Source organism: Dendronephthya gigantea, unplaced genomic scaffold (assembly GCF_004324835.1).
Source record: "Dendronephthya gigantea isolate DGI-Jeju-01 unplaced genomic scaffold, DenGig_1.0 000011F, whole genome shotgun sequence".
Lineage (NCBI taxonomy): Eukaryota > Metazoa > Cnidaria > Anthozoa > Malacalcyonacea > Nephtheidae > Dendronephthya > Dendronephthya gigantea.
Window position 1 is genome coordinate 181,281 of NW_021163021.1, and position 26,370 is coordinate 207,650.

General features: G+C 36.3%; 3 protein-coding genes and 1 pseudogene across 3 annotated transcripts; 2 read left to right on the forward strand and 2 right to left on the reverse strand.

The window, feature by feature from the left end:
* Positions 1–2,079: 2,079 nt before the first annotated feature.
* Positions 2,080–4,444, reverse strand: LOC114518567. The gene is made up of 6 exons (XM_028538590.1): positions 4,016–4,444; positions 3,697–3,799; positions 3,015–3,154; positions 2,818–2,927; positions 2,536–2,705; positions 2,080–2,279 (listed from the first exon to the last, which is right to left on the reverse strand). Exons 1-6 carry the CDS (start codon positions 4,442–4,444, stop codon positions 2,080–2,082), a joined length of 1,152 nt encoding a protein of 383 aa, XP_028394391.1.
* A 4,931-nt stretch (positions 4,445–9,375) lies between these two features.
* On the forward strand, positions 9,376–10,474 carry LOC114518568 (annotated as a pseudogene).
* A 6,864-nt stretch (positions 10,475–17,338) lies between these two features.
* On the reverse strand, positions 17,339–18,469 carry LOC114518569 (putative nuclease HARBI1). The gene has a single exon (XM_028538591.1). The coding sequence runs from the start codon at positions 18,467–18,469 to the stop codon at positions 17,339–17,341; it is 1,131 nt and encodes a 376-aa protein (XP_028394392.1).
* Positions 18,470–22,161: 3,692 nt separating this feature from the next.
* LOC114518570 lies at positions 22,162–24,957 on the forward strand. Its single transcript, XM_028538592.1, has 8 exons — positions 22,162–22,237; positions 22,317–22,480; positions 22,575–22,654; positions 22,744–22,919; positions 23,010–23,308; positions 23,434–23,508; positions 23,698–23,848; positions 24,584–24,957. Exons 1-8 carry the CDS (start codon positions 22,162–22,164, stop codon positions 24,955–24,957), a joined length of 1,395 nt encoding a protein of 464 aa, XP_028394393.1.
* Positions 24,958–26,370: the final 1,413 nt, after the last annotated feature.

Below are 26,370 nucleotides of genomic sequence, written 5' to 3' on the forward strand. Positions count from 1 at the left end.
AGATTGGAAATTGACCATATTGTAGGCTCACTTTATGCCATTCTTGGGAGTCAAAAGCAGTTCCTTGGGGAGGTCACCTCACACACTCATATCATTGGCTTTATATTAGTTATATATAATATAGGCAGTTTAATAGTTACAGTATGAATTTTGTAAAGAACATCCAACCCAAAGATACTTATTAATTGCCATTATAGACTGTTGTTGGTGGTGGTCTGGATGGAGAAATTGTTAGGGATGAAGCTTTGCATTACCTCCTAATTAACCAAATACAATGTGTTCGACAAGAATCTTCACCCCCAAAATAATGTTCACGTTGTTATAGACTTAAAGTCCAATTTTATTAAAAGATTTAGGATAATTCAAGTTACAATTTCCCCTTTTTTTATAACTTAATTTACCCTCCTCCAACTTCACTGACTCTCTTCTACAATAACATTTTTATGTTATGTGAACAAAATTCTCTCTTTTCAATAGGTTTACCTGGTGAGGTTTGTGGTTCTTCAAGAGCAAGAAGAGAATTCAGAATTGCCATGGGAAAAAAGTAGCAGTAGCTCAAAAAGTTTACCATTACCTGGTCATCACAAGAGGCAGGTATGGAGCGTGGATGACCCTCCTGTATGCCCAAAGCCAAGTATCCCCGAAACCCAGTTTCCTGCATCAGTATCAATTGAGACGTTACTAAATGCAGGAAAACTAGTGCAACCAAGATTTTCAAAAAAGGCTGTACTAAACTTTGAAAATTTGATATTGAATCAGGTGCATGGAAGAATGCAATGAATGTTGAATGTGAAGTAGAGTGTCAAAAATTTTCTTCTGGTGCATTTCGAGATGCCTTCCATGTTACCACCATGCATGGGGAGAAGTGGGTTATTAAGACCTATAACCAGAAGGCAAAAACCACAATAATTGATACAGTAAAGTCATCTGTGGAAGATCACTGCAGAAAACAAGTCCAGATGCACACAGCGGCAAGACACATTGCCAGCAAATTTGAGAGGAAAGCACCTTCTGAATTTGGGCAGTGTTTCCGCTACAATCGGTGCTACTATACAAATTTTGATGGCCAGCACGCCACGATCGAAGAATATGTTTCAGGCGACTTTGTAAAGTATATTAACAACAACGGAAAGTGTGTTTCTATTCCAGATGATGCCACCCAGGTTCTTAAGGATTTATATGCGAAAGCGCAATGTCTGGTTCACTATAGCTATGTAATTACTGATCACAAACTCATGCTGCTTGATATTCAGGGATCTGAGTCCACACTGTATGACCCAGAAATTGCAACTGAAGAAATTATGGATCAAGAACGTCATGAAGTTTACTTTTGTTGCGGCAATTGCTCCATTGTTGGCATTGAGACATTTATGTCAGAGCATCAATGCAATAATTATTGCGAGATGATGAAACTAAATTGAGGTAAACATATAGCAATACTTATTGAACTATTATTGAACTATTTCAAAAATTAACTGTTTGAAAACTTTCTAGTTATGGTTTGGTTATATACATGAGTATCCTAACCATACCTAATCCAAAATCAAGTAAATAATTAAATAAACATGTTTACTTCATACAAAGTTACATGACGCATTGCTGCGTGTGAAGCCATGTGTCACTCATCAAATTTTTACAAAAAAATCCTGTGGTTTCAGTTTCTCATTATGAAAAAAAAATCAGTAAATTGTCTTAAAGGTCAGTAAGCTGTGATAGATTAAGGTAGCCACAATGCATAAACACTTCAAGAATCAATATCTGGGCAATCAGCAATGGGCAATCAGCAATAGACAACCAGCAAAAAAAATAGGGTCAGTAATCAAACAGCTTAAGCATGTCAAAGAAACAGTAGGGTTTGCAGAAAAAATAAGGGGACCACAGGAATTTTTGTTAGGCTTTACTGGATAGGCCATTTTTTGGATTAGGCATACAGGTATGGGTATTGTATCATTTGTTAAATTCTACTTTGAGTTTTTAAGATTTAAGTACTCATTTTTGATGTATTTATTTTAATGTTAAGAAAAACTTGAATGTTTTCTAAAGTGGTTTTTTTCAGCCTAGTGACTTTTAAACCAACTGTTATTGTGGTGGTGGCTGTTGGTAATTAGCCTTCAGGAATAGATATGTATCAGCAGCATCAATAGCTTTCACATTCTCAATGTTGGGTATGACTCTTTCACATTCTCTCCTTACACTATGCGACAAAAAATCATCCCCCACATCCATCACTCCTGAAATTTCTGCCACTTCATCAAGTGCTTGATGTGTTACTGGCAAACCTGTTCATATTGCAGAAAAAGTAATAAATATTAAATGTGTATTAAAATCATCGATGAATAATCACCCTATATAATATTTAAATATAGAATATGATTGCTTTTGACGTAATATTGGTAACTATACTGCAGGACCATACCTATCTGTCCTAAATACATCTGTTATGCAATGACACTTAAGTCAATCACTGTCAGTAGTGTTGCAAAATGGTTTATATGAGTAAAAGATACATGTATGGCACAAATAAATTGTGTTTACCACAGTCCTCTGCTCCATACTGTTGTGGAAATGAATATAAATGGTTAGGTATTCCTTTGGGTAACTGGGTATGTCTTTGGTATCTCACTCTATGTGAATTCCATACCGTTTCCCTAAATATATCCATTTCCTTCTGAACCACAGGTATATATACAAATGCCAACAAGTTTCTAAGTGCAAAGTAGTAAAAAAAGAGGGATCAATTGAGGTCAAATCAATTGAAGCAACAACATACTTTATACTTAACATGTTTGAGCAAAATGGCCCTGCTTTAAAACATACCTATCAGTTTCATTGTTTGGATCATAATGTCCTCTCTCCAGCAACATCATTAGCTGTCTCTTAAAGAACCGTTCAAAGCGGTTATGGAGTTCACGCCACCATCTCTCAATCTGTATATTGTATAGAGCAGATAACTTCCTCAGGGACTATCCCTTAACCACATTTAATTAAATCCACATGCAAAATAGTATACATACTTTATTACTTGTGGATGGACCATAATGAACAGTCTCTGCTCCATTAATATCTTCATCTCCTTGTTGCCTTAGGTAGGAATGAATTGTGGCCATATGCCCGGTCTCTGTTCCTTTGTCAAGTCTTAGATTATCACTTATGACTAGAAATAGACAGAGTTAGGGTTTGCAAAGTGCACAGTTTCAGTCTTTGTAAAAAATGAAGCCTTAAATAATATTTCCCTGAAGTACTAATACTTATCCTTCAAACTCTAGTTAGTACAAAACCTTAAAAATTTGTGGGCTTGGGGGGGGGGGGCATTTCATTCTCAACACACACCACTTACAGCTTGTCAAGATTTCAAGCTTGCCAACCTTTGGTTATTTTCGACTATCATTTGCCCAAAACTATACAAAATACAAATCAATTCTATGAGGGCCCACCCCTTTTGGGCATTTGTAAGGCATACATTTCCATGGCTAGGCATATGAGCTGTCTACAAATCCCGTGTAGAGACATGTGGAATTGATTGAGACATTACTTGATGTTATGCTACAGGGCCAATGTCATTGCAAGAGCACAATAATTAGATACTATTCATGCACATAATTCTCACCTTTTGACTATACAAGTGCTCTAAATACCACCTTCCAACAATTTTGGGATCTGAGTTCGACGTCCATAACTTTAGGTACAGTATATAACCACTATAAGCATCTTGGAGGCCATATACAGCCAAAGGGAATGTGTAATTCATGTATCCCAGTAATTTATCATGGCCATCTCCAGAATGAGTGTGGTTTGGTCCCTGCAGTGAATGAAAAATATTACACCAAATTTGTTAACATCACCAGATAATAAATAAAACCACAGCAAGACAATTTATTTAATATGGAAAAATAATTAAACTATTTTGGTAAATTACTGCAAGCAAACAATTTTTTTAATATCAGTGGAACTGGCCTTATGTTATGTGCTAGAAATTTTAACCACATGAACATCATTTGCACAGAAAGAGTCTTACCATGGATGTGAAAGTACCAGCATTTCCTCTTTTGTGCTTTTTTACCCCTACATTCCCTCTTCGTTCAAGGCCTTCTGGATCAAATTCGGTCATTAAATCGTACACCAAATTACGAGGTACTGCCAGATTGTGCTGTTCCCGTATCTTGCGATGTATCGAACGATAACCAAGATACTGACCTGGCCCTTCGAGTTCTTTCTGTACTGCCGTCACGACATCATTCAAGTCGGTATTGTACTCAACGTACTTAATATTAAAGAATGCTAATCTCCTGCTCAGAGTACCTAAACTCCATGCATACTGAGCATAATCCCTGGAAACAAAATCTAATATCTCCCGTCTAGACAAATTCTGAAGTACGTATCGGTTCAAATCTTGTTTTAACTCAGCATCTTCTTCCCAATCTGGATTTCTTATGCGTTCCGCCATATTGGCTTGCTGCTTCTTGTTTATATTTGTTGCGCGGGAAACATGCAGCTGACCAAAAACGTCGCAGGCTATGAGAATACTGGGCCAGTGACAAACTATTTCAGTTTTAATTTGAAATACTATGAGAACGATGGGCCAATGTGTGGCCCAGTGTTTTCATAGTCATTCTACAACGATATCTCGTTTCAATTTCATCTTCATTTCGGATTTTGGCTTTCGAATTGCTTGTTATTTTCAATGTTTAATTCAAACTATATATTTTAATTTTTATGTTTTATTTTAATTTTATTTTATCAATAATTCTTTGTTGTTGTTTTATTTTCTTCGTTCTGTTTTTTTATTTAAATAATTTTTAAAAAACTGTTAACTATTTTTGTGTTTTTTTTCAAATTTAGTATTTTTTTTAATAACTTTTCACTTAAAAATAATATAGTGACTGTATTTTCTTATGAGAACAATGGGCCACCATTTGAAAGAACGATGCATACAGTTTGTTTAAAGAGATCAGATTCTCAAGCTAGAGGTAGCTTTATTTTTTAGTGGATACGCGGATACGTGGATACGCAGTCGTTTAAGATTTTAAAGAACGAGGCATAAGTTAATAAGACAGGAGAAATGTATGACGTAAGATAAATGTAGGTGTTAGTTTTGTGAGGATGGATTTTTTAAATTGTGACAGCTATTCGAAAAAATAGTTTAATTCAGTTGACATTAACTTCAATAAATATGTTTTCTTGGACGGCAGTGATCGCAAGCATGCATGAAGTGGCTCTATTCAAATGACTGATAACTGAAATAGATTAGAATAATGAGTAGCCGATAATTTTGTTATAAATAATAGCAATTCAACAAATTGTTCATCAACCAATTTAAAATGTTTAATGTAATAATATAATATCAGGTCAAGGTGACAACAAGTAACTGACGAATATATGTAATGAAAATATTTTTAATGTTTCTAACTAGCTAATAAATTTATGTTAATGTCTTAGCACACATCTATGCGCACATTTTCCAAATCTACATGTTCAGTTGTTCCTCGGTCAAAATTTGTTGGCGAAGCAATCTTTGTATGCTTGGCGATATAGCCTTGTGACATGGTCGATGGTAGCTGTTTTCGTATTCTGCTCTTTTGCACAAAATTTCACTGGGCCATTCTTCGAATTGATTTGGTGCTTTCTTGACAAACAGACTCGTCGTTTTTGATGACTTAGCAACTCTGACATTAATGGTGTGGCCATAATCTTCTGTTAGCTGCTCTGTCGCATTAACAAATTCTTCGTTCGATATTCCCCTAGTCAAACGGGAGCCGCTTTGAACGAAAGCCCTGTACGTAACAACAGGGCCTGGAAATATCAATATTCCCGACTTAATGTTCCCCGCGTTCGGCTGTGGTCTTTCTTCATCACAGGTGTCATTTGTTATTGACTTGATGAACTGAAACGTTTTAAAAAACAGCAATTTTGCATTTGAGATTATTGTTAAACAGTGCAGTTATAGATATTTGAAGGTTAAACATATAACCTATATAGGGAGTTTTGGAAGGGAACGGTCGCTATATATCTGTCCATCAATTTATATACATAAATATATTATAATTAGTGTACGATAATCGCAAGATATGTTATGAAAGGCGTATGAAATTTTGTGGGCACAATATGTTACTAACCTCACACAGCATGTGTTTTTGATCTCAACATGATCCACGTACAATTTCGCTTTCTCGAACGTCTCTTTAGGTATGGTCGTAGGGATTGTTGACATGTCTTCTTGAGCGGCTAAGGCACATTCCATAGCATGTTGTAAAACATGGAGGGTTGCGGCCATTCTCGGTAATAGGTCCAATTTCTTAGACTTGGGAGGTGTTTGTTTCGCCGTCGGCAATGGCATCACTTATGAAGGCATCCCATCGCGTCTTCAGCCTCGTCATCAAACGTGTATTTAACGACATTATCCGTATGAAACTGGGTGATCAAGCGATAAATGTTGTCAAAGTCGTCAATACACTCGGTGGATAGGTATTGAAGCGATTGTTCAATTTCTTTGATTTTGGGCACCGTGCGCTTGGAACCGAAATCAAAAAGCGATCCAGTAATCCTTGACCTTTGTCCATCTTGGCAATAAGTTTTGCAGCGTTAGGCATTTGAGTTGAACCAAGGATGGAAAAGGGTGTGTGTTGCGTCGATCTCTCTCGTATTTTCAGTCGCATAATGAAACGAAATTTGTTCGCCCGAGAAAAGTTTGCACAGCACCATAGCGTCTCCTGAACAGGTTTCCTCGTCCGATTTCAAGAGTTTATTTAAACATCAGAAACCTCAGGAGAAACGATAAATCCAGTCCCGTGAACGGAGAGATGTTTGATCAAACCGGAGGAAGTTGTTCGGAAGAAGGCCGTTTTTAACGTCGTCTTGCAGGACACTTTGAAGTGGCTTGATACAGCCATGTTCAATAGCAGGAGATTTCCCGGTGCCAGGGTAGCCGACGAATATCGTGTAAAGGCTTGTGGATTGATCACGATTCACTGTTGAAACGGTAACTTTTGCTCTGCTCAATAGGTAGGAGACAGTGGCAAGGATCGTCGGTAGGAGATAGCCGAGGCAGCTGTTGACACTTGTGGCCTTATGGATCAGGAAAGTGATTATATTATCCGGCATGATTCTGGAGTAATCGAAGGTACAGTCGGACAATCTTTTCTGAAGACGGGACCATGTCTTTTCATGCTGACGTCCGATTTTCGTGATGGGATTCGAGGTTGCCATTTCGATTTTCTGATATCGCGGGTAGAGTTCGGTTGTAAAAACAAAGTGACCAAACACGTCTTGCGCATTTTATGTGCATGGAGCGGCACCGTCATGGTGTAGTATAACGGTTAGTTCCACCTAAGCGGCATTGGAGGAAGTTGTTCGGTCAAGAAGGCGTTTTTAACGTCGTCTCGCAGGACACTTTGAAGTGGCTTGATACAGCCATGTTCAATAGCAGGAGATTTCCCGGTGCCAGGGTAGCCGACGAATATCGTGTAAAGGCTTGTGGATTGATCGCGATTCACTGTTGAAACGGTAACTTTTGCTCTGCTCAATAGGTAGGAGACAGTGGCAAGGATCGTCGGTAGGAGATAGCCGAGGCAGCTGTTGACACTTGTGGCCTTATGGATCAGGAAAGTGATTATATTATCCGGCATGATTCTGGAGTAATCGAAGGTACAGTCGGACAATCTTTTCTGAAGACGGGACCATGTCTTTTCATGCTGACGTCCGATTTTCGTGATGGGATTCGAGGTTGCCATTTCGATTTTCTGATATCGCGGGTAGAGTTCGGTTGTAAAAACAAAGTGACCAAACACGTCTTGCTTGCGCATTTTATGTGCATGGAGCGGCACCGTCATGGTGTAGTATAACGGTGTAATGTTCCACCTAAGCGGCATCAGTGTTTGACAGATTATGAGTAATTAGCGTCGCTAAGAAAAATAGACTTTTCAGCCACACACACAGCATTAAAAATATTTTACTCGAAATTGAACGTTGTGTTGTAACATTGTTAATCATAATTAAGAAAAACTTGAATAGACATATACAGTGTATTGAATTTAATGGGATAACTGCATGTGAAGAGCCACACAAGAGGTGTGAAATGCATCTCAATGCGTTCATCGTTATTTGCGTAATCGTTTGAAAATGAACGATTACGCTAAGTGTAAGAAAAACGCATCAATTTGAGGGGGCTATTAAAAAAACATCAATGAAAACGAATATATGTCGGGCAAACATTCAAAAACGGAAACGTTTGAAGACACTTACTTCAGCCGCGGCTGGTATTAACACCTGGGGGGCAAATCGGCAATAGCGGCTGAAGGCGCGGATGAAGAATTTTGTCAAGTTTGAGAAACATGATAATTCCTTTGTGTTTAATTTTGATGCAACACTATGATGACATAATATCGCAAATGAATATAGTAATAGTATAATTAAAAATGATATTTTTGTGAGTTTGCACGGTGACATTAATAAGTAAATTAGCCTGTATAGGTGTTAACGTTTGAAGACAATTACTTCAGCCGCGGCTGGTATTAACACCTGGGGGCGGCAAATCGGCAATAGCGGCTGAAGGCGCGGATGAAGAATTTTGTCAAGTTTGAGAAACATGATAATTCCTTTGTGTTTAATTTTGATGCAACACTATGAACATAATATCGCAGATGAATAGTAATAGTATAATTAAAAATGATATTCTTGTGAGTTTGCAAAATAAGTAAATTAGCTTGTATAGGTACACCACGTAAATACTGCAAAGCTTTGAGTCCGTTAAACCGGGCCTTCATCATTTGGGCTATTACACTGATGAGGGCTTTGCAGTATTTAACACTTACGTGGTGTAGCTACCGGCTTATTTAGTAATTAATAATACTTGAATGACGGTCTGCAGAGACAAGCTGAAAAATGCAAGTTACATTGAAAAGAGAAAATCTAAGCTATATTAGAACAATGCATATAGTTTAAAATACAATTGATATAGACGACGTTAAATAATCACAAAGTGTCCCACTTCTTAAACAATAGGGTAAGCAACTATTGCAAATCGATGGAATGGAATTGTTAAAAAGTGGTTATATGTGCGCTTCTTTTATACGCATGAAATAAAAATTTGACCGGTGTGACGATTTTGGCCGCTTAATGGTTTGAGATGATACGTTTTATCCGGGTCAACCATAACTCCTTAATTGTTCTGTATACTTTGACCCTACTCTAAACCTATCTAATTAACCACACGCATTGGGGTTTCTGCAATCATGTCTAGTTTTAGTGAAAAAGAAAAATACGAGCGACTTAATAATGAGAAATTACGCAAATTTAACGAAACTGATTCATCAGAGCATGGTGGGTGTAGTGCATCAGTTGTAAACGGATACCTTGTAAACTGACGCTTTAAATTTTGATAACTTGCATTTTGAAAGCATTCGGACGCCAAACTCGAAGCGAAACGACAACATTTAGATCAAGCAGCGAAAAAATTAAGCACATCCATGGATAAGGCAATACAAGTGTGTGCAAGAAGGCAGAAAACGAATAGAACGAGTTCACAATCACAGACCGAGTGGACTACGTTTGCAAAACAAGATGCTGCTACACAACACCTTGGCGAGGGCAAAAGCTACGAGAAATACCGGGAAAACAAAACAAATAATAAGTGGACTTATGACCGTCTCAAAGAAGAAATCTTGTGTAATAAGGATAAACTGATTGGCTGGCTTATGGATGAGAAGTTAATAGCCGGGAGTCGAAAATGCGGACATTGCAATGAGATGATGAAATTAGTAAACGCAAATGACAGATCGGACGGTTTAAAGTGGGAATGCAGGAGGCAAATTGACGGGAAGCGACACAGGGTTGAAATGTCGATTCGAAAAGACAGTTGGTTCGAGGAAAGCAACCTGACCCTTGCAGAAATTGTGAAATTAACATACTGGTGGTGCAGAGGGGTAAGCCAGGAGAACATTCGGCACGAAGTCAACATAAGCGAACATACGGCAGTAGATTGGGATAGCTTTTGCCGAGAGATTTGCGAAGTCACACTTCTAGAGAGAGAAGAAAAGATCGGCGGACCAGGAAAGACTGTTCAAATCGACGAAAGCAAGTTTGGAAAAGAAAATACCATCGAGGACATAAAGTTGAAGGGCAATGGGTATTTGGGGGAATCGAAGAAGAATCTCGAAGAAGTTTTATGGTAGCCGTTGAGAAACGTGACGAGGAGACCTTGTTGCCATTAATAAAGCGTCACATAGCCGAAGGTAGCACGATAGTCTCAGACTGCTGGAAAGCGTATGTGAACCTGAAGAAGCATGGATATGTTCATAAGTGTGTTAATCACTCAAAAGAGTTTGTTAACACTGATGGCGATCATACAAACAAGATAGAAGGTCATTGGCGACAAGCAAAGACAAGATGCCTGACTTTGGCACACGAAAATACATGTTTTCGTCCCACTTGGCAGAGTTCTTGTGGCGTTATGAACACAAAGGAAGTGACCTATTTTTAAGATTTCTTGTAGACGTTAAAAAGATGTATGGAAATTTTTAAAGTGTATCCATACTGTAATTATGTAAATAGCTAAGTACTATAATGTTTGAAAATATATAAATGTCATTATTCCCCTTCTATAACAAGTATATTATGCATATATTCTGAATAAAAAAATCGCTAATTGAAATAACAGTTAGTTATGAGAATATCTAAAATTTGTGCACGTGCATGCATGACTACAGACATTGTAGATTCAAAGAGATTTTGATTTTGCTTCAGTATATAGTTTCTATTTAAAACTAGTGAAAGTTTAGATTTTATTCATACTGATACTGAAGCTTATATGCAAATTTCCGCAAACCGTTTGTGATCACGATCATTTATAAATTTAAGACTGCGAATATAAAAGTAGGTATTAGTTTAAGTGGAAACGCGGATACGTTGATACGCAGTCGGTTAATATTTTAAAGAACGAGGCATATGATAGTAAGGGCATAAGAAATACATGACGTAATATAAATGTATGCATTAGTTTATGTGGATACGCGGATACGTGTGGTATGCGGTCGTTTGTAATTTGAGGAACAGGCAAGTGGAGAAGTTTCGGTTGATGTGATTGCCACTTCTGTGAACGTGTTAATTAAATGATCCCGCTTCACAAACAAAGTATTTGAATTAACGACCTGGAAGTTTTTCAAACTTTTTTAAGTAGATTTAGTGAAATGGATTTTGATATTTTCAAGTTCAAAGACTTCGTGGGCGCCGCGACAGCGAAGGCAATATCAGAGAGAAGACATACTCTACTGAAGCTTATAGACGGCGATATTTTCTATTCGCTGGCTTTGTGGCCGCAAGACATGAAATTAATATTTTGGAAAAAACCTATTTGCGACGTGGAATGTTTTAAGTTATTACTGTTTCTTGTGGGAAATGGGTGTCCACCTTGTTTCGCTGCAGAATGGATAATGACATCGTGTTATTGGGAGCAAAACAAGACCGTTCGCCGGCTTAATCAAATTAAGTGGATTTTATTTCAGTGGACTAGCCATTCGAAGAAATGGTTTTATTTTGACATGAATTTTAATAAATACGTTTTCTTGGATGGCAGTGACCGCGCATTGCAGGCATGAAATAACTGTATTCAAATGAATGATAAACATAATTTTGATATCCTTACTGTTTTTTCTGGAATAGATTGGAATAGTGAGTAGCCAATAATTTACAAAACTGACAGTGTTACAATTTAATATATTTTATACTACCTCATAATTTGGTATTATTATATGAAGTTAAGACTAGAAAGCGCATATTATATACATAGAAACTTTAATATTGTTATTGTCTTGTGATGATCATTCACAATTTGTTTATCTGTTGACATTCCCCAAGTTTTACTAGGAATCGGCATGCTCGACCGAGCGTCTTTGATTTAAGGTCGATGAACTTTAGAATATTAACCGACTGCGTATCCACGTATCCGCGTATCCACTTAAACTAATACCTACATTTATATTACGTCATGTATTTCTTATGCTGTATTACCGCGTCCCTTAAAAAATTGCGGGGTATTCTGCTACATTTGCATAAATTTATGCAGTAAATGTGTTAGTTCTATATATCTGTGGAAGAATGAAATACCCGTCATAAAAAAACGAGTTACCGCTGACCTATTCATTGCTTTACAATTTTCGACTGCGTATCCGCGTATCCAGTGAAATAGTGGCTACATCATTTCCATGACTAGTGGACGGGTATTCTGCAATTTAGCCGATCTCTCTGCATACAACCTTTTCACACAAACATATGTCCACCTTAAATATCTGATACCTTTTGAATAAATTAAACAGCACCTACTGATAGATAGTTCAACTATCCAAATGTAGCAATTCTGTTGGTATATCTTATTATCCTTGTATATAGTGTACAATATATATTGTCTACAACAAAGCTTGTCAATAGATATATTGAAAATCAATAGTTTCAGTTAGACATTACAATGTATTTTCCTTAAACTAATGCTGGGCTACTTTTCGAGGGCTTTAGATCTCTTTGCATACAACCTTTTCACACAAACATATGTCAACCTTAAATATCTGATACCTTTTGACTAAATTAAACAGCACCTATACTGATAGATAGTTCAACTATCCAAATATAGCAATTCTGTTGGTATATCTTATTATCCTTGTATATAGTGCACAATATATATTTTGTACAACAAAGCTTGTCAATACATATATTGCAAATCAATAGTTTCAGTTAGACATTACAATTATTTCCTTGAGCATTTAAGCATTTAATGCTGGTGTACTTTTAATGGGCTTTAGATCTCTTTGCATACAACCTTTTCACACAAACATATGTCAACCTTAAATAATATCTGATACCTTTTGAATAAATTAAACAGCACCTACTGATAGATAGTTCAACTATCCAAATGTAGCAATTCTGTTGGTATATCTTATTATCTACAAAGTTTGTCAATAGATATATTGAAAATCAATAGTTTCGGTTAGACATTACAATGGGTTTTCCTTAAACTAATGCTGGGCTACTTTTAGAGGGCTTTAGATCTCTTTTCATACAACCTTCTCACACAAACATATGTGAACCTTAAATATCGGATACCTTTTGAATAGAATAAACAGCACCTACTGATAGATAGTTCAACTATCCAAATATAGCAATTCTGTTGATATACCTTATTATCCCTGTATATAGTGTACAATATATATTTTGTATAACAGAGCTTGTCAATAGATATATTGCAAATCAACAGTTTCAGTTAGACATTACAATATATTTTCCTTAAACTAATGCTAGGCTACTTTTAGAGGGCTTTAGATCTCTTTGCATACAACCTTTTCACACAAACATATGTGAACCTTAAATATCTGATACCTTTTGAATAGATTAAACAGCACCTTCTGATAGATAGTTCAATTATCCAAATATAGCAATTCTGTTGATATACCTTATTATACTTGTATATAGTGTACAATATATATTGTGTACAACAAAGCTTGTCAATAGATATATTGCAAATCAATAGTTTCAGTTAGACATTACAATGTATTTTCCTTAAACTAATGCTGGGCTACTTTTAGAGGGCTTTAGATCTCTTTGCATAGAACCTGTTCACACAAACATATGTCAACCTTAAATATCTGATACCTTTTGAATAAATTAAACAGCACCTACTGATCGATAGTTCAACTATCCAAATATAGCAATTCTGTTTTTATATCTTATTATACTTGTATATAGTGTACAATATATATTGTGTACAACAAAGCTTGTCAATAGATATATTGAAAATCAATAGTTTCAGTTAGACATTACAATGTATTTTCCTTAAACTAATGCTGGGCTACTTTAAGAGGGCTTTAGATCTCTTTGCATACAACCTTTTCACACAAACATATGTCAACCTTAAATATCTGATACCTTTTGAATAAATTAAACAGCACCTATTGATAGATAGTTCAACTATCCAAATGTAGCAATTCTGTTGGTATATCTTATTATCTACAAAGTTTGTCAATAGATATATTGAAAATCAATAGTTTCGGTTAGACATTACAATGTATTTTCCTTAAACTAATGCTGGGCTACTTTTAGAAAGCTTTAGATCTCTTTTCATACAACCTTTTCACACAAACATATGTGAACCTTAAATATCTGATACCTTTTGAATAGATTAAACAGCACCTACTGATAGATAGTTCAACTATCCAAATATAGCAATTCTTTTGGTATATCCTATTATCCTTGTATATAGTGTACAATAAATATTTTGTACAACAAAGCTTGTCAATAGATATATTGCAAATCAATAGTTTCAGTTAGACATTATACAATTATTTTCCTCAAGCATTTAATGCTAGGTTACTTTTAAAGGGCTTTAGATCTCTCTGCATACAACATGGCTAGAAATCTGGGACAAAACGGCTAAAAATATGCGCAGAACATTATGAAATGTAGAGATTCAATATGGCGTATTTATAGGCGGCAAGCTTGTTAAAATTAGAAATGGTATGCGCAGAAAAAAATATCGTGGTTTAACCTTCCTGCACAGATAACAAAATTTGAACAACGCTTCAATGATTACATACTCAGATTCATAGAGTCCAGGAAGTTTTTGATACTTTGCCAACACAGACACAATTTATCCACTTTCAAAATGAAATCGTGTTATAAAATTCCGTTCAGTGTCCAGCATATGTCACATTTAACTTGGTATTTCCACGCCGCTATGAAGCGATGAAAAGGTGCACACATAGCAATTTTTTGATTCCATGACGATCTTTCATTTTGAGGTTGCTTTAGGCGATTTCCTTCAGTGAATGGCTTGCTTTTAGTGCTTATTTATGCTGTTTTAAGTAGTCGTTGCAAGAGCCATACTATTCCAAAATCAACTTGGAAATATCGAAAATTTATTGCATATTGACCGTGTCTTTTACACTTGCTGAAAAGCGCAACAGCTGGGAAATTTGTTGTCGCTGTGCAAAAAAATCGCTGGCACATAGCCGCATGTTTATTCGAATTCGAATTTTGAACGAAATTTACAAAGCGAAAGTTTTATGGAGATCTGAACTTTTTTCGGCAATGATCGAAAAGTTTAAAGTATGGAAGCTGCTTATTAGCTCACGGACATTGCTTCTGCTGTTAAAAATGGACTTTTTAACGGTGGATTTTGGTTAAATGTTGCCGACAAAGATTCCATGGCTTCGACAAGCGGTTGTATTTTTCAAACTGCTGTGTTTATTTGTGAATCGCATGGAAACTCTCATGCTAAAGCGGTCTAAATTTACATATTATATAAATTGTAATTATATAAATTGTATTATATAATTTTCAAATGGCTTGGACTGAATATGGGCGAGTGATAAGTACATTCAAATGCGGCAAAGTAGACCGATGGCTTGAACACAATATTGGCGCGCGTGAGTTTAAGCAAAGTCTCTCGCCCCAACGTTGACTTCTAAGGTGCTGTTTATATGATCTCGGGTACCAGGGATACCCTACCCCCCGAGACACCCTGGTAGAGAAGAAATCATATTCATATTATAGCACCTGAAACGCAAGTGTTTATATGGAAGGTTTTAAACTCGCCTCGGCTGGTAGGGTCACCCTGGGGGTAGGGACACCCTGTTTACGAAAGAGGGTAACCCCAGAGGGAGGGATAATTTTTATGCATGTAAACAGTTTGTCTCGGCCCCCAGGGTTAACTTTTCACAACTTTTCACAACACCAGCGAAACTGATAAAAGAAATGTCGAAAAAAGAATACGACTCTTATAACCAGAAGTACAGCCGCGAGATTAATGAGATTAAGACTGGCTATAAGCGTGTCAAAGAAAAAATCAAAACAATAAGACAAGACTACTCGAAAGCTGTTACAACGGGAAGGAGAAGCGGAAGTGGAAGAGTTATCCTGGAATTTTATGAGGATTTTACAAAACTTTGGGGTGGTTCGCCGTCAACGCAACCTTTACCTTTCGGAATAGATTCACAAGGTATGAACGACCAAATCGACACAGTCGAACAGGAGTTAGAAGGTAAATGATTTGTACATTGTAGCATAATGTACCTGATTTAATTCTAAGTGTTATAATTTATAGCAGTATATTTTTTACTGTCACTGTACAGATTTTAATACAGATCAAGAAAGCATTCGCTCAGTGACTCCAATATCTGTTGAGAAAGGGGGAGAAGACAATGATTCAGATCTGGATGATAACATTTCCATTGGAAGCAATTTTTCTGAAGTTTCTACTCCCAGTGCAAGTAAGAAGAGGAAGATGGAATTGGAAGTTGTGTCTAATGTGCCACAGCTCATTGACAATAAACGGAAAAGTTTAGAAAAAAGGTTATCAGCGGCTCAGCGAGACCAGAAGCTCATTGAGGCAGCAAAAGAAGACACAGCCATGCGAAAAGACATGCTTGAATGCTTTAAAGACTCATCAGCAACTACAGCTCGTGCAATGGAAAATATGTCTTCCACACTTAAAGAAATGTCTCAAGGCATGACTCAAGCAATGGTACTACTTGCCAATGCTTTTACCCGACCACGGCAGCCCATTCATCAGAATCCTTCATTTATGCCTCATCATTTCAATCAGCCATTATCCTTTGGTACTGAGCATAATCCATCTGCTTCTTACACAAATCCAGGTGATCAAGGTAGCTCATTCTTTGAACTGAACTGACATAACATTGTTTTGTTGATAATTAACAGTGAAAATTTTAGCAACTACAGTAAATGGGTTGATTTATTGTTAATATTTCATTACTTGAACTGAGGATGTTTTGCAAGTTCCCATTGGTCCTAGGGTGAGGCAGCTCTTGTAACACAGAGAGAAAACCATGTAATTAATTGTTTTGAATTAAGGCACAGGGAACAACAAGAACCACATTTATGATATTGCCTTGACTAGCTTCAAGTTTATAAAGAAATATGTATTAGCTATCCTTCCATGCTATAGTTTTGACATTGCCTCACTCTAAGTGGTCTGTATCAACTAACCTACGGGATTAGAGAGCTTTTAATGAGCTAGTTCATAGTGTAATATGTTTGTTTTTAAGACTGTGCACAGAGGTTTATGTTTTTAAAGTTTATTAATACTATGTTATTGGTTGTTAAAACTTTCTTTAATCAAACAGGGAAAAAAGAAAAATACAGTACATGACATTGTAACTCTGCAAATATGACGATTTCTTAACTTTCTTTGTCCCCTTTGCCTGTTGCCAAAGTTTGCATGTAACTGGACCATATTGTGGACCATGGCCCCTACAAGTACATATGTGATTGTTACATGCATGTGTATTTATTTTTCCAGTTTTATCAATAACAACATGAAGTCCATACACAAACATAATCAATGTTCAATGTGCTCCTTCAGGAAGGCAACAATTGTATTCCTTACAGAAATTCCTGCTGCAGAGTTGCATGAATAGATAAGGTCTGGGGTCACATTTGGTTGCATTTCACGATCGTATGCAATTTGCCTTTGCACACTGTCATCATCAACCGAGATACCATACACTGAGCAGAAATTGTGGAGAACAAAGCAGGCATATATCACACATGGAACATTTTCCAGCTTCAGATTAATTTTTCTGTTTAAAATTTGCCATCTTGCTTTTAGGCGGCCGAAAGCACACTCGATTTGGTTTCTTGATGATCTTAGCAAATTGTTGAAAATAACCTCTTCATTTGTGTTACAACTGGTAAATTCATTCATGCAGTAGGGCAATAATGTGTAGGCAGGATCAGCAAGCAGTAATGACGGGATTTTATCATGGCCAGGTATTAATGGTCTATACACAGTGGGAAGCTTTCCCTCTCTCAACATGATGTTGATCTTGGAATTGGTGAATACTTTTGCGTCATGGACGCTACCCGGCCATCGACAATCGACATCAAGAAATAGACCCCTGTAGTCACACACTGCTTGAACATTGAGCGTGTACTTCATCTTATATGAGAAAAAATCTTGTGAATTGTCCATCGGTTGTTGTATAGGTATATGTGTACCATCAACACATCCGAATGCTTGAGGAAAACCATGCCTGGACTCAAACTTAACAACTAGTTCTCTCATTTCTTCAACAGTTGAAGGCAGTTTTATGTATCTGGGGCCAAGGTTTGCAGAAATAGCCTGACACACTTCATAAATAGTTTTCGATACAGTACATGTAGCAACACCAAACGAGTTTGCAGTCATGCGAATGGAACCAGTATCCTTCAAATAATAAAGCGTGATAGCTACTTTTTTTTCTGATGTAATTGCACTCCAGTTTGGTGACGTATTATCTGGCTCAACAAATGGACGAAGTTCTTCAACTAGTTTCATAAAATCGTCCCTGCTCATACGAAGGTTTACATTCCACTCTTCCTCAAGGAGATGACCTTTCCACAGATTGTTCCACCACTGTTCAGTTCGCCCAGGTTTCTTCCAGCATGACCGAGTCCTTTTTCGTAAAGTCCATTTTCGTTTTGCTTTCATTATGAAAGGATTTCCTTTAATTGAAGCGTGACCAAACAATATATTTTGTTGCATTTGTTGCTACGCGATTAAAGAAGTAAGGATTTCACTCAACATCGAAATTATAATTAAAATATTGGAAACAATTGATAAAAAACAACTCACACACTCTTTATCTTCTTCGTCGGCCATGTTTTTTTTTCAAAAAAAGAAAAATTTCCCGCCAAAATCCCGGGAATTCCCGGCTTGCTGTTTTTATCATTTTATTATATAAACGCTCGGTAAAGTTGTCTCGGGGGGTAGGGTATCCCTGGTACCCGAGATCATATAAACAGCACCTAAAACGAGAAAAAAGTACGTATTATGTTTCTTACAACCACTAGTTTCACTTCTCGTTGATATTTCCCCGGATAATTCCGCATTTTTACGGGAACATATGCCTAAGCAGCTGTGAAGTTTGTAAACCTGAGTCACGGGTATTTATTGAGCAAGCCGGATAGCTCGAAATCTCAAGGAAATCTCCAAACTTTTTGCACTAAATTTGGCATCCACATTGTTTGTTGTTTGAGATGAACAGCATTTTGTTGATGTGAAAATTGCCCTTCCCAATGAAATCGTGGATTGTACTTGATATATTGAGTATTTGTGTGCTTTTACCGGTTGACGTGTTCAGCTAAAAAATCATGAAACTATTTGAAGAACTGCGAAGAACTTTTGCTATATTCCTTGGCACCAATTTAATAATTGTTGTACAGAAAAGTCAGCTCCGTTACGTTCCCTCAAGCAAGAAATATTCTAAAAGTATGTCCTTGATTTTTTCCGTCCCATTCTGTATTTACGCGTGGTCCCTACTCGACCAGATTAAAAGACAATTAGCCGAAATCTCCAAAATTCTAATTGTACTTTTGAATTCCCTGGAGGTGTAGAAAGAAAAATTTCAAAATCGTTTTTAATTATAAATTGCCCCCATAAGCGTAATTTCGCATATAATCTCTGTGTCTGTACATCGTCGTCAAGCGAAGACCAAAGCAACTCTCCAAAAATGTGCTTTGCGGAAGGCTACTTCTTGCAGGATTTAATTTCTTTTTGCAGCATTTGCAACACACGGCACAAAATTTATTCCTTTTTATTCCTTTTTATTTTTGATGGCATTAAAAACAAGCAAAATACCAAAAAAAAGTTTGGCTACCATGTTTTTGTTTATATATTTAAAGGTCCGCCGTGTAGTGCGCGAAATATATTCGTGGGGTACACGCAAGCCGAACTAGCGCATGCGCAACAAATTTCCCAGCTGTTAAAAAGCGCCATTTTGAAAACTTACAAAAGAATCTGCTGGACAGTGTTTATTGTTTTGTGGGCTCAAATTACAAAAAAAATAGCGCGAAAGTTTTAAATTTTTTGAATAATCCGTGCGAAATTTGAGTGTTGTTTCAAGGTGCTTCTTAAAATTTTTGTTAATATATCACACTGTTAAGTGGATTTGGGCTTTTAAGAGGATAAAATGTCTGATATTTCACCTCCAGCATCATTTTTGGAATATAAATTAGGGATTGAAAGGGCGTCAGTTCAATATGCAACGCAAACTAGAGCCATTGCCAGAAATGGGGGACACGTCTATTACGCATGCTCCGAAATTTAGCATGAAAATAACATTTAGCTTATAGATTTCTGGCTTGCAAAAAACAAAAAACACAAAAAAGACCTTTTTAAAATTTACTTACAACAAATGCCCTAGCGTTATTGATTAGAGCGGTGTGGCATGATTTCAGTTTTCTGTGTTTCATCTAGATAATCTGCATCGTGCCTCTGCATTTTTCTTTTCAAAAAAAATTTTTTCCCGCAATATAATATGTATTGAACGCAGTCTTTTTTACCCCTCTTGTAAGAATTTAAACCACGGTAATTTTGCCCCAGTTCAGATATCCAGACTTGCCTCGCTTGGATTGATTTAACCAATAATAATAGAGTTTAACTTTTAAGTCTCAAACAAAATCATCGTTTCATAGCTCTGCATTTTGTCCCTGAATATCAAAGAAACTTGTAAAACAAGAACAAAGGTGATATTCAATCTTTTGTCGCAGCTGTTAAATTAGAAAGGCTTTAAAAAACTTTTTTCACGGCAACCCAATCGTGTTTGCTATCAAAATGATCAGCAAAAAATGCTTGTTTTTATCCTGCAATGTTTTCTGGGTATATGAGCAGTAATTTTGGTCAGTGGACTCTCACAAACGTTCGTCAGTTCGCGCGTTGTGGCGGTAAAGTTAAATACAGCTTTCGAAACACTGCAAGTTTTTCCAGTTATACTGTATTTTGAGATCATGTAGCCTAAAAATGTCGGATATCGTTACAATTTTAGATTTGCAGAAGTTGGAAAATAACATCCAAATTGCTGATCCAAATAAATGTTTGAATTATGTCAGAAACGAGTGTGTGTCATCTGAACGAGTTGTCTTTGCTATAAGTATACCGTGTCCTACATTGCGGTTTTGGTATAACTGCAAAGCCGAAAATGGTCTGCTAAGTCAAGTCAATTGCAGCTACATCGAGATACTCAACTATTACCTCAGCCAGATAAGTGGATATAAAATAAAGGAAAACTGCGACAGAATTGAAGGTCGTTTAAGGCGATTGTGTGGTCAAACTGCAGCGACATATGTAGGGGCAAATGGTACAACTTTTAGGAAACTCGACCTCAAGTTCTTCAATGTTTCGGTACGTGCAGGGGAGTTTCAGACAATAGCAGAAATAGCATCTAAACTAAAAGAAGAACAAGCAAAAAATGAACAATTGTACCAAGAGAACGAAATCCTTAAAACCCGGTGTGAAGAATTATACAGCAAAATGACGGAGGCCCAAATGAACCTACAGCAGGCGACAGTAAACATTGACAGCCTACAAACTGAAAATATGGAACTGTATTCATATATCGAGAACATTGGTCAAGACATTACCTTTGATAACAAGAATAAAAAGGTTTTTGAAGTTGGCAAACGTCAACAAAGGAGGAAACTAAAAGAACTAAAAACTAAAATTGATCAAGCACTGTGGTTTGCTAAAACCTTTGGTCTTGAATTACAATCAGTTAATCTTTTGGATGAAAAAGGTTCTGACCACACAATAACCTATAAGAAAGAATCCAATCCTGCAAAAGCTTATAAAGACCTGACAGAAGAAGAGCAAGAGAAAGTAAAACAAGTATTATTTTTATTAGACAATTTCTGTGTGAGCGATGCTGCATACCATGAACTGACAATGAGCGAGGGAGGAAATCAATTGCCACGGTCATACCTTATCAAGCAGTGTAAAGAACAACTTAATTCACTGTGCCACATAATACGGACACCTGGACAGGCTGAAGGAGTCCAACTGGACTTTAAGTGTGAATTGGAAACATATATCAGAAAGAAGGCAAGTACAGTACACCATGTAGATGTACATATTTATAATTCAAATTATGACATAAAAAACATTTCCCATATTTTCCCTTTTAAAGCTTTACTTTGTCCACATTAGTACCTAGCTATATCCTAGGGCTACCTTGTATTACAGTACATCATAAATATAACCTCATAACCTGCATTTGGACTAAAGTTGGTGGATGCTATATACTCATTATGTTATAACATTTTATTTTGCAGTTTACAAGTAAAGACATTAACATTGAGGATCCAGACTTCAAACTAAAGGTTAAGCTTTCAGGGGATGGTGCAAAAATGTCAAAACTAACAAATTTTGTCGTGATATCATTTGCACTGTTAAACGAAGAAGATGCCGTAATGTCCTCACGAGGTGAAGTGTTACAAAATTATTTATTAATCTAGATACCATACTGTATGAGATACCATGATGATAACATTTTCTTTTGCAGGAAACCATTCAGTAGCCATAATCAAGGGTCAGGAGTCATATGAACTGTTGCAGACTTCATGTGCTGCTATATTCAAACAAGTGAACATGTTAGTAAAAGAGAAAAAAATATCAATCGATGGAAAGGATATTCCTTTGGACATGTATCTGGGAGGTGATTACAAGGTAAACATTTGAGATGTCACATCTCCTCAGTTACTGTGCTAAACTTACTGAGAAAAATTTGAGAAAGTTGTTTTTATTTTTATATATACAAAAGTTTCTTCTTTTGGTCCTGGGGATGAAGGGAGCCACATCGGACCATGGGTGTATATGGTGCAAAATCCATAAACATGAAAGGTAATTGCAACAAATTATCAAAACAATAAATCAACATTCATTAATTACCATTTAGATGTTGATCAAAATTCTTGCACAATGCATTATAGATATGACATGTCAAAGTCACAGGAATATTACTGGAGTGATAATATTGTCAGAACCTTGGATGACATCAAAGAGTGTGCCAAAAAGCAAAAATATTCTTGTGAGCATATGCCACTTGTTAATATACCCTTAGAGAATGTTATCTTGGATGAACTTCATCTAATGCTACGAATAACAGGTATTAGTATGTCCTACTAAGTATATATATTTTACATGTTACACTGTTAATTGATCTAGTATTGTCATGTACATTTTGGTTGTGTTTCAGATAAACTGACAAAAAATTTAGTTGAAGCAGCCCTCGAATGGGACAAAAAGGACAACTTAAACAAACCACCATCCAAGAGATGTAATAAACATATAGAAGATCTAGTTGAAGCAATTCGAAGTTGTGGACTTTCTTTTCAGGTTTGGGAAAAGACAAATGGAGATGGAAGTGGAAGTGGTGTGTACGATTTTACAAGTCTCATGGGGTCAGCTAAAAAGTTACTGTTAAAAAAGTTACCTGACAGACTAAAGGGGATTATTAAGCCTGACACTGAAGAGGCTATTATTAAATTATGGAAGGTAGGCAACATGACTATCTCTGCTACAATGCTGTATACTGTACACTGAATAAACACAGGTCTCCTTATTCAATGCGAAAAAATCTTAGTTTACCTTTTGAAAACAATTTTGTTACCACTAATTAGGATTTTGACAAAGTATATACATTACTGGGACAGAAGAATCCAACTGATGAAGATGTTGAGCAATATTTTCTTGAGGTATTGTAAATTAAGTTATATATACAAAAAAGTATGAAATTATAGGGTTACCCTGCCCAGAATTACCACATGTCAAAATTACTGTAAACTAAAAGAGTCAAGCTTAAATGAAATACAGGTATTTCAACCAAAAACATAAACATCTTCAGGTTAACATTCAAAATAATATATGCATGTATATGTCTACAGGCTTCAAGATGGGTTTCATCTTTTAACTCTCTCGGAGGAAGTTGTTTTGGATATGAAAAGGCTCGTGTAACACCTTATATGCACAGCATGGTTTATCATGTACCTCATTTCATGAAAGAGCACAGAAGTATGAAGATATTTACTGGTCAAGGTAATTACACTAATATAATCAAGTTTATACTCTTATTAAGCCTTGCTACACAAGGCTTTCTCGAGAAATAATTGCTGCTCAATATTTAAAATAATATTCTCAATATTGCAAAAGATCTGGTAGAAAATTTGGTAAACAACAATTGCAACATGTAAAAAAAGTGCAGAAAGTCAGAAACTCACCTTATTTACTAGTATCCAAGTTTAAAGTTCAACATACTACAGTAGTCCCAATTCCACATATAACGGTAACAATAATTTAAGCCTTGAACGTTTTGTTTAATTTCGACTTTGAATAAAGATCCCATTACTTACAATATATTTGCAACACATTTCAAATGGACATGGTAATGCCGTTCTAATTTATACACTCGGTTGGTTTACAGCTCGCGTTCCCATGTGTCCGGCCCACTGATCTCAATAGAAGACTGTATAATGTATTACTAGGGACAATAGACAGCTAATACCAGCTGATGCCAGGACATCATCGACAAGGGGGATTGACATTAATGTACGAGTCAATTTTATCTTCCCATTCTTCCCAAGCAAAACCTAAGAAATTTTTAATTTGGCTAAAAGGTTAGTCAAATGCCCTGCTGTGAAAAATGCAGTCAAATGCTATAAGACTCATCAATTTTAATATTTACCAAGAGGCATTATTACAATAATTTTACCTATTTCGGGAGGAGCCCGCATTCTAAACCCATATGTTTAAGCTCTAAATAAAATGTTTTAGGTGTAGAGAAATTAAATGATGATTGTCGGCGCATCCACCTACAGCGTTCCAACAAGTGGGATGCACCTAAAGACGTCCTACTGGTAGAAAAAAGGTTGGAAAATCTTGTCAGTCATGCAAGACGTCCAAGGCCTTACGAAAAGCACACCCAACAATATTGGGAAAAAGATATAATCGAAAAACGTGCCAAACGTATTCGAATTTGTCAACAAAATGCACCAGCAGCCCCGGATGCTGTAAATGTCGAAAATATGACTGCTGAAGAAATAAAAAAGATGCTGATGGAAAAGGGTGTCAAAACTCGTCTTAGATCATTACCAAGACTCAAGGAACTTCTCAGAAATCAGCTGGCATTAGAGGCACTACAACTTTAAACTTCAGTCTTATAACTTTACAAAAAAGGTTAATGACATAACTTTCAAATAGTTGATAGCATTAATCAAACCATAGTCAGCCATAACTATTCTGTTTTTAAAGTTAATGTTAGCATTCTACAAAGCATTAATGTTTCCTTTACTTTTTCAGCAAATTATGAATATTGCATGGACGTTTGACTATAACAATGCATAATTTTTCAATTGGCATCTTTGAGCCTTCTGTGAGTCTGTTGTTTTGCAACATAAAGTTAGCATGTGTCCATGTTAACAATGGCTTTATTTTTATTGGAAAATCTATTGCACAACCTTCACCATTCTTATCAAGGATATACCACCAATTGTTTGGAAGCTCTTCAAACAGACATAAATCATCTTTTCCGTAAAGTTTAAATCCACGATGTTCAGAATTCCTGCCTTTGTTGTGGCTCACATAACGCCATATGTCACCATCCAGATGGACATAAACTGGTGCTCTTGACTTTCCTTTTAGACAATTGCTTATTCCAGAAAAAAACTGTCGTCCTGCCTCATATAGTCTTTCCTTAGCAGGCTTCACTGGATTGTCATAGTTTCTGCAAAATATGAAACATAATATTCATTTATAATATCAGATATTTATTTCTCTTACTTTAATTTTACATCAATAAAATCCTTCATGTTGTTGTTTATCAAATGGTACATGTACCTCAAAAGCTGGGTGGAAAGATGACAGCCTGGTTCCCATGTTGAACTTTCCAATGGCCAACCTTCCCATTTAACAAGATATTCCTCACCCTTAGAAAAGAACTAGTGTCATTTACACAATCTAATGTCGATTTTTAATTTGACTTGAAGTGCTTGCTTAGAATAGCAATAAAAATCATTAATGTAATCAACAAATTTTCAAAGAGGCAAAATCGTGTTTAAAAATTAAATATTTTTTACCTTTTTAGTAGTTCTCCGAGTAATGATCCTTTCGACCTGAAAGGTTTTCGGATAAGTGTTCACCAGCCGTTTTTTAGGCCTTGTTTCGTATAATATCTCTGAAGAAATGTGATGAAGTTGATAGTAATCTATTCTCACACTCCTTTTGCCCGCCATCTTGAATTCTCACTTTGTGTTATCCCGCAAAACGAAGTACTTTGCGCATGTAGGATACGTCCGCTGGCGTGTGCGGCTCATGTCCCCCATTTCTGGCAATGAAAACCGGTCCTCATGGCACTGGCAATACCTTATCCACTTTGGAAAGCTTGGTATGAATTCATGGATACACAAAAGAAGAAAACTAGAAATGTTAAAAAACCACTAACGGAGCGGTTATTAAGTAAGTATATTTCAGGAATCTATTTCAAAAATTTGAAGAAAACATTAGTATCCCATATTTGCATTCCCTTTGTTGGAAGCATGAAAATGTTTTATATTATTATACTA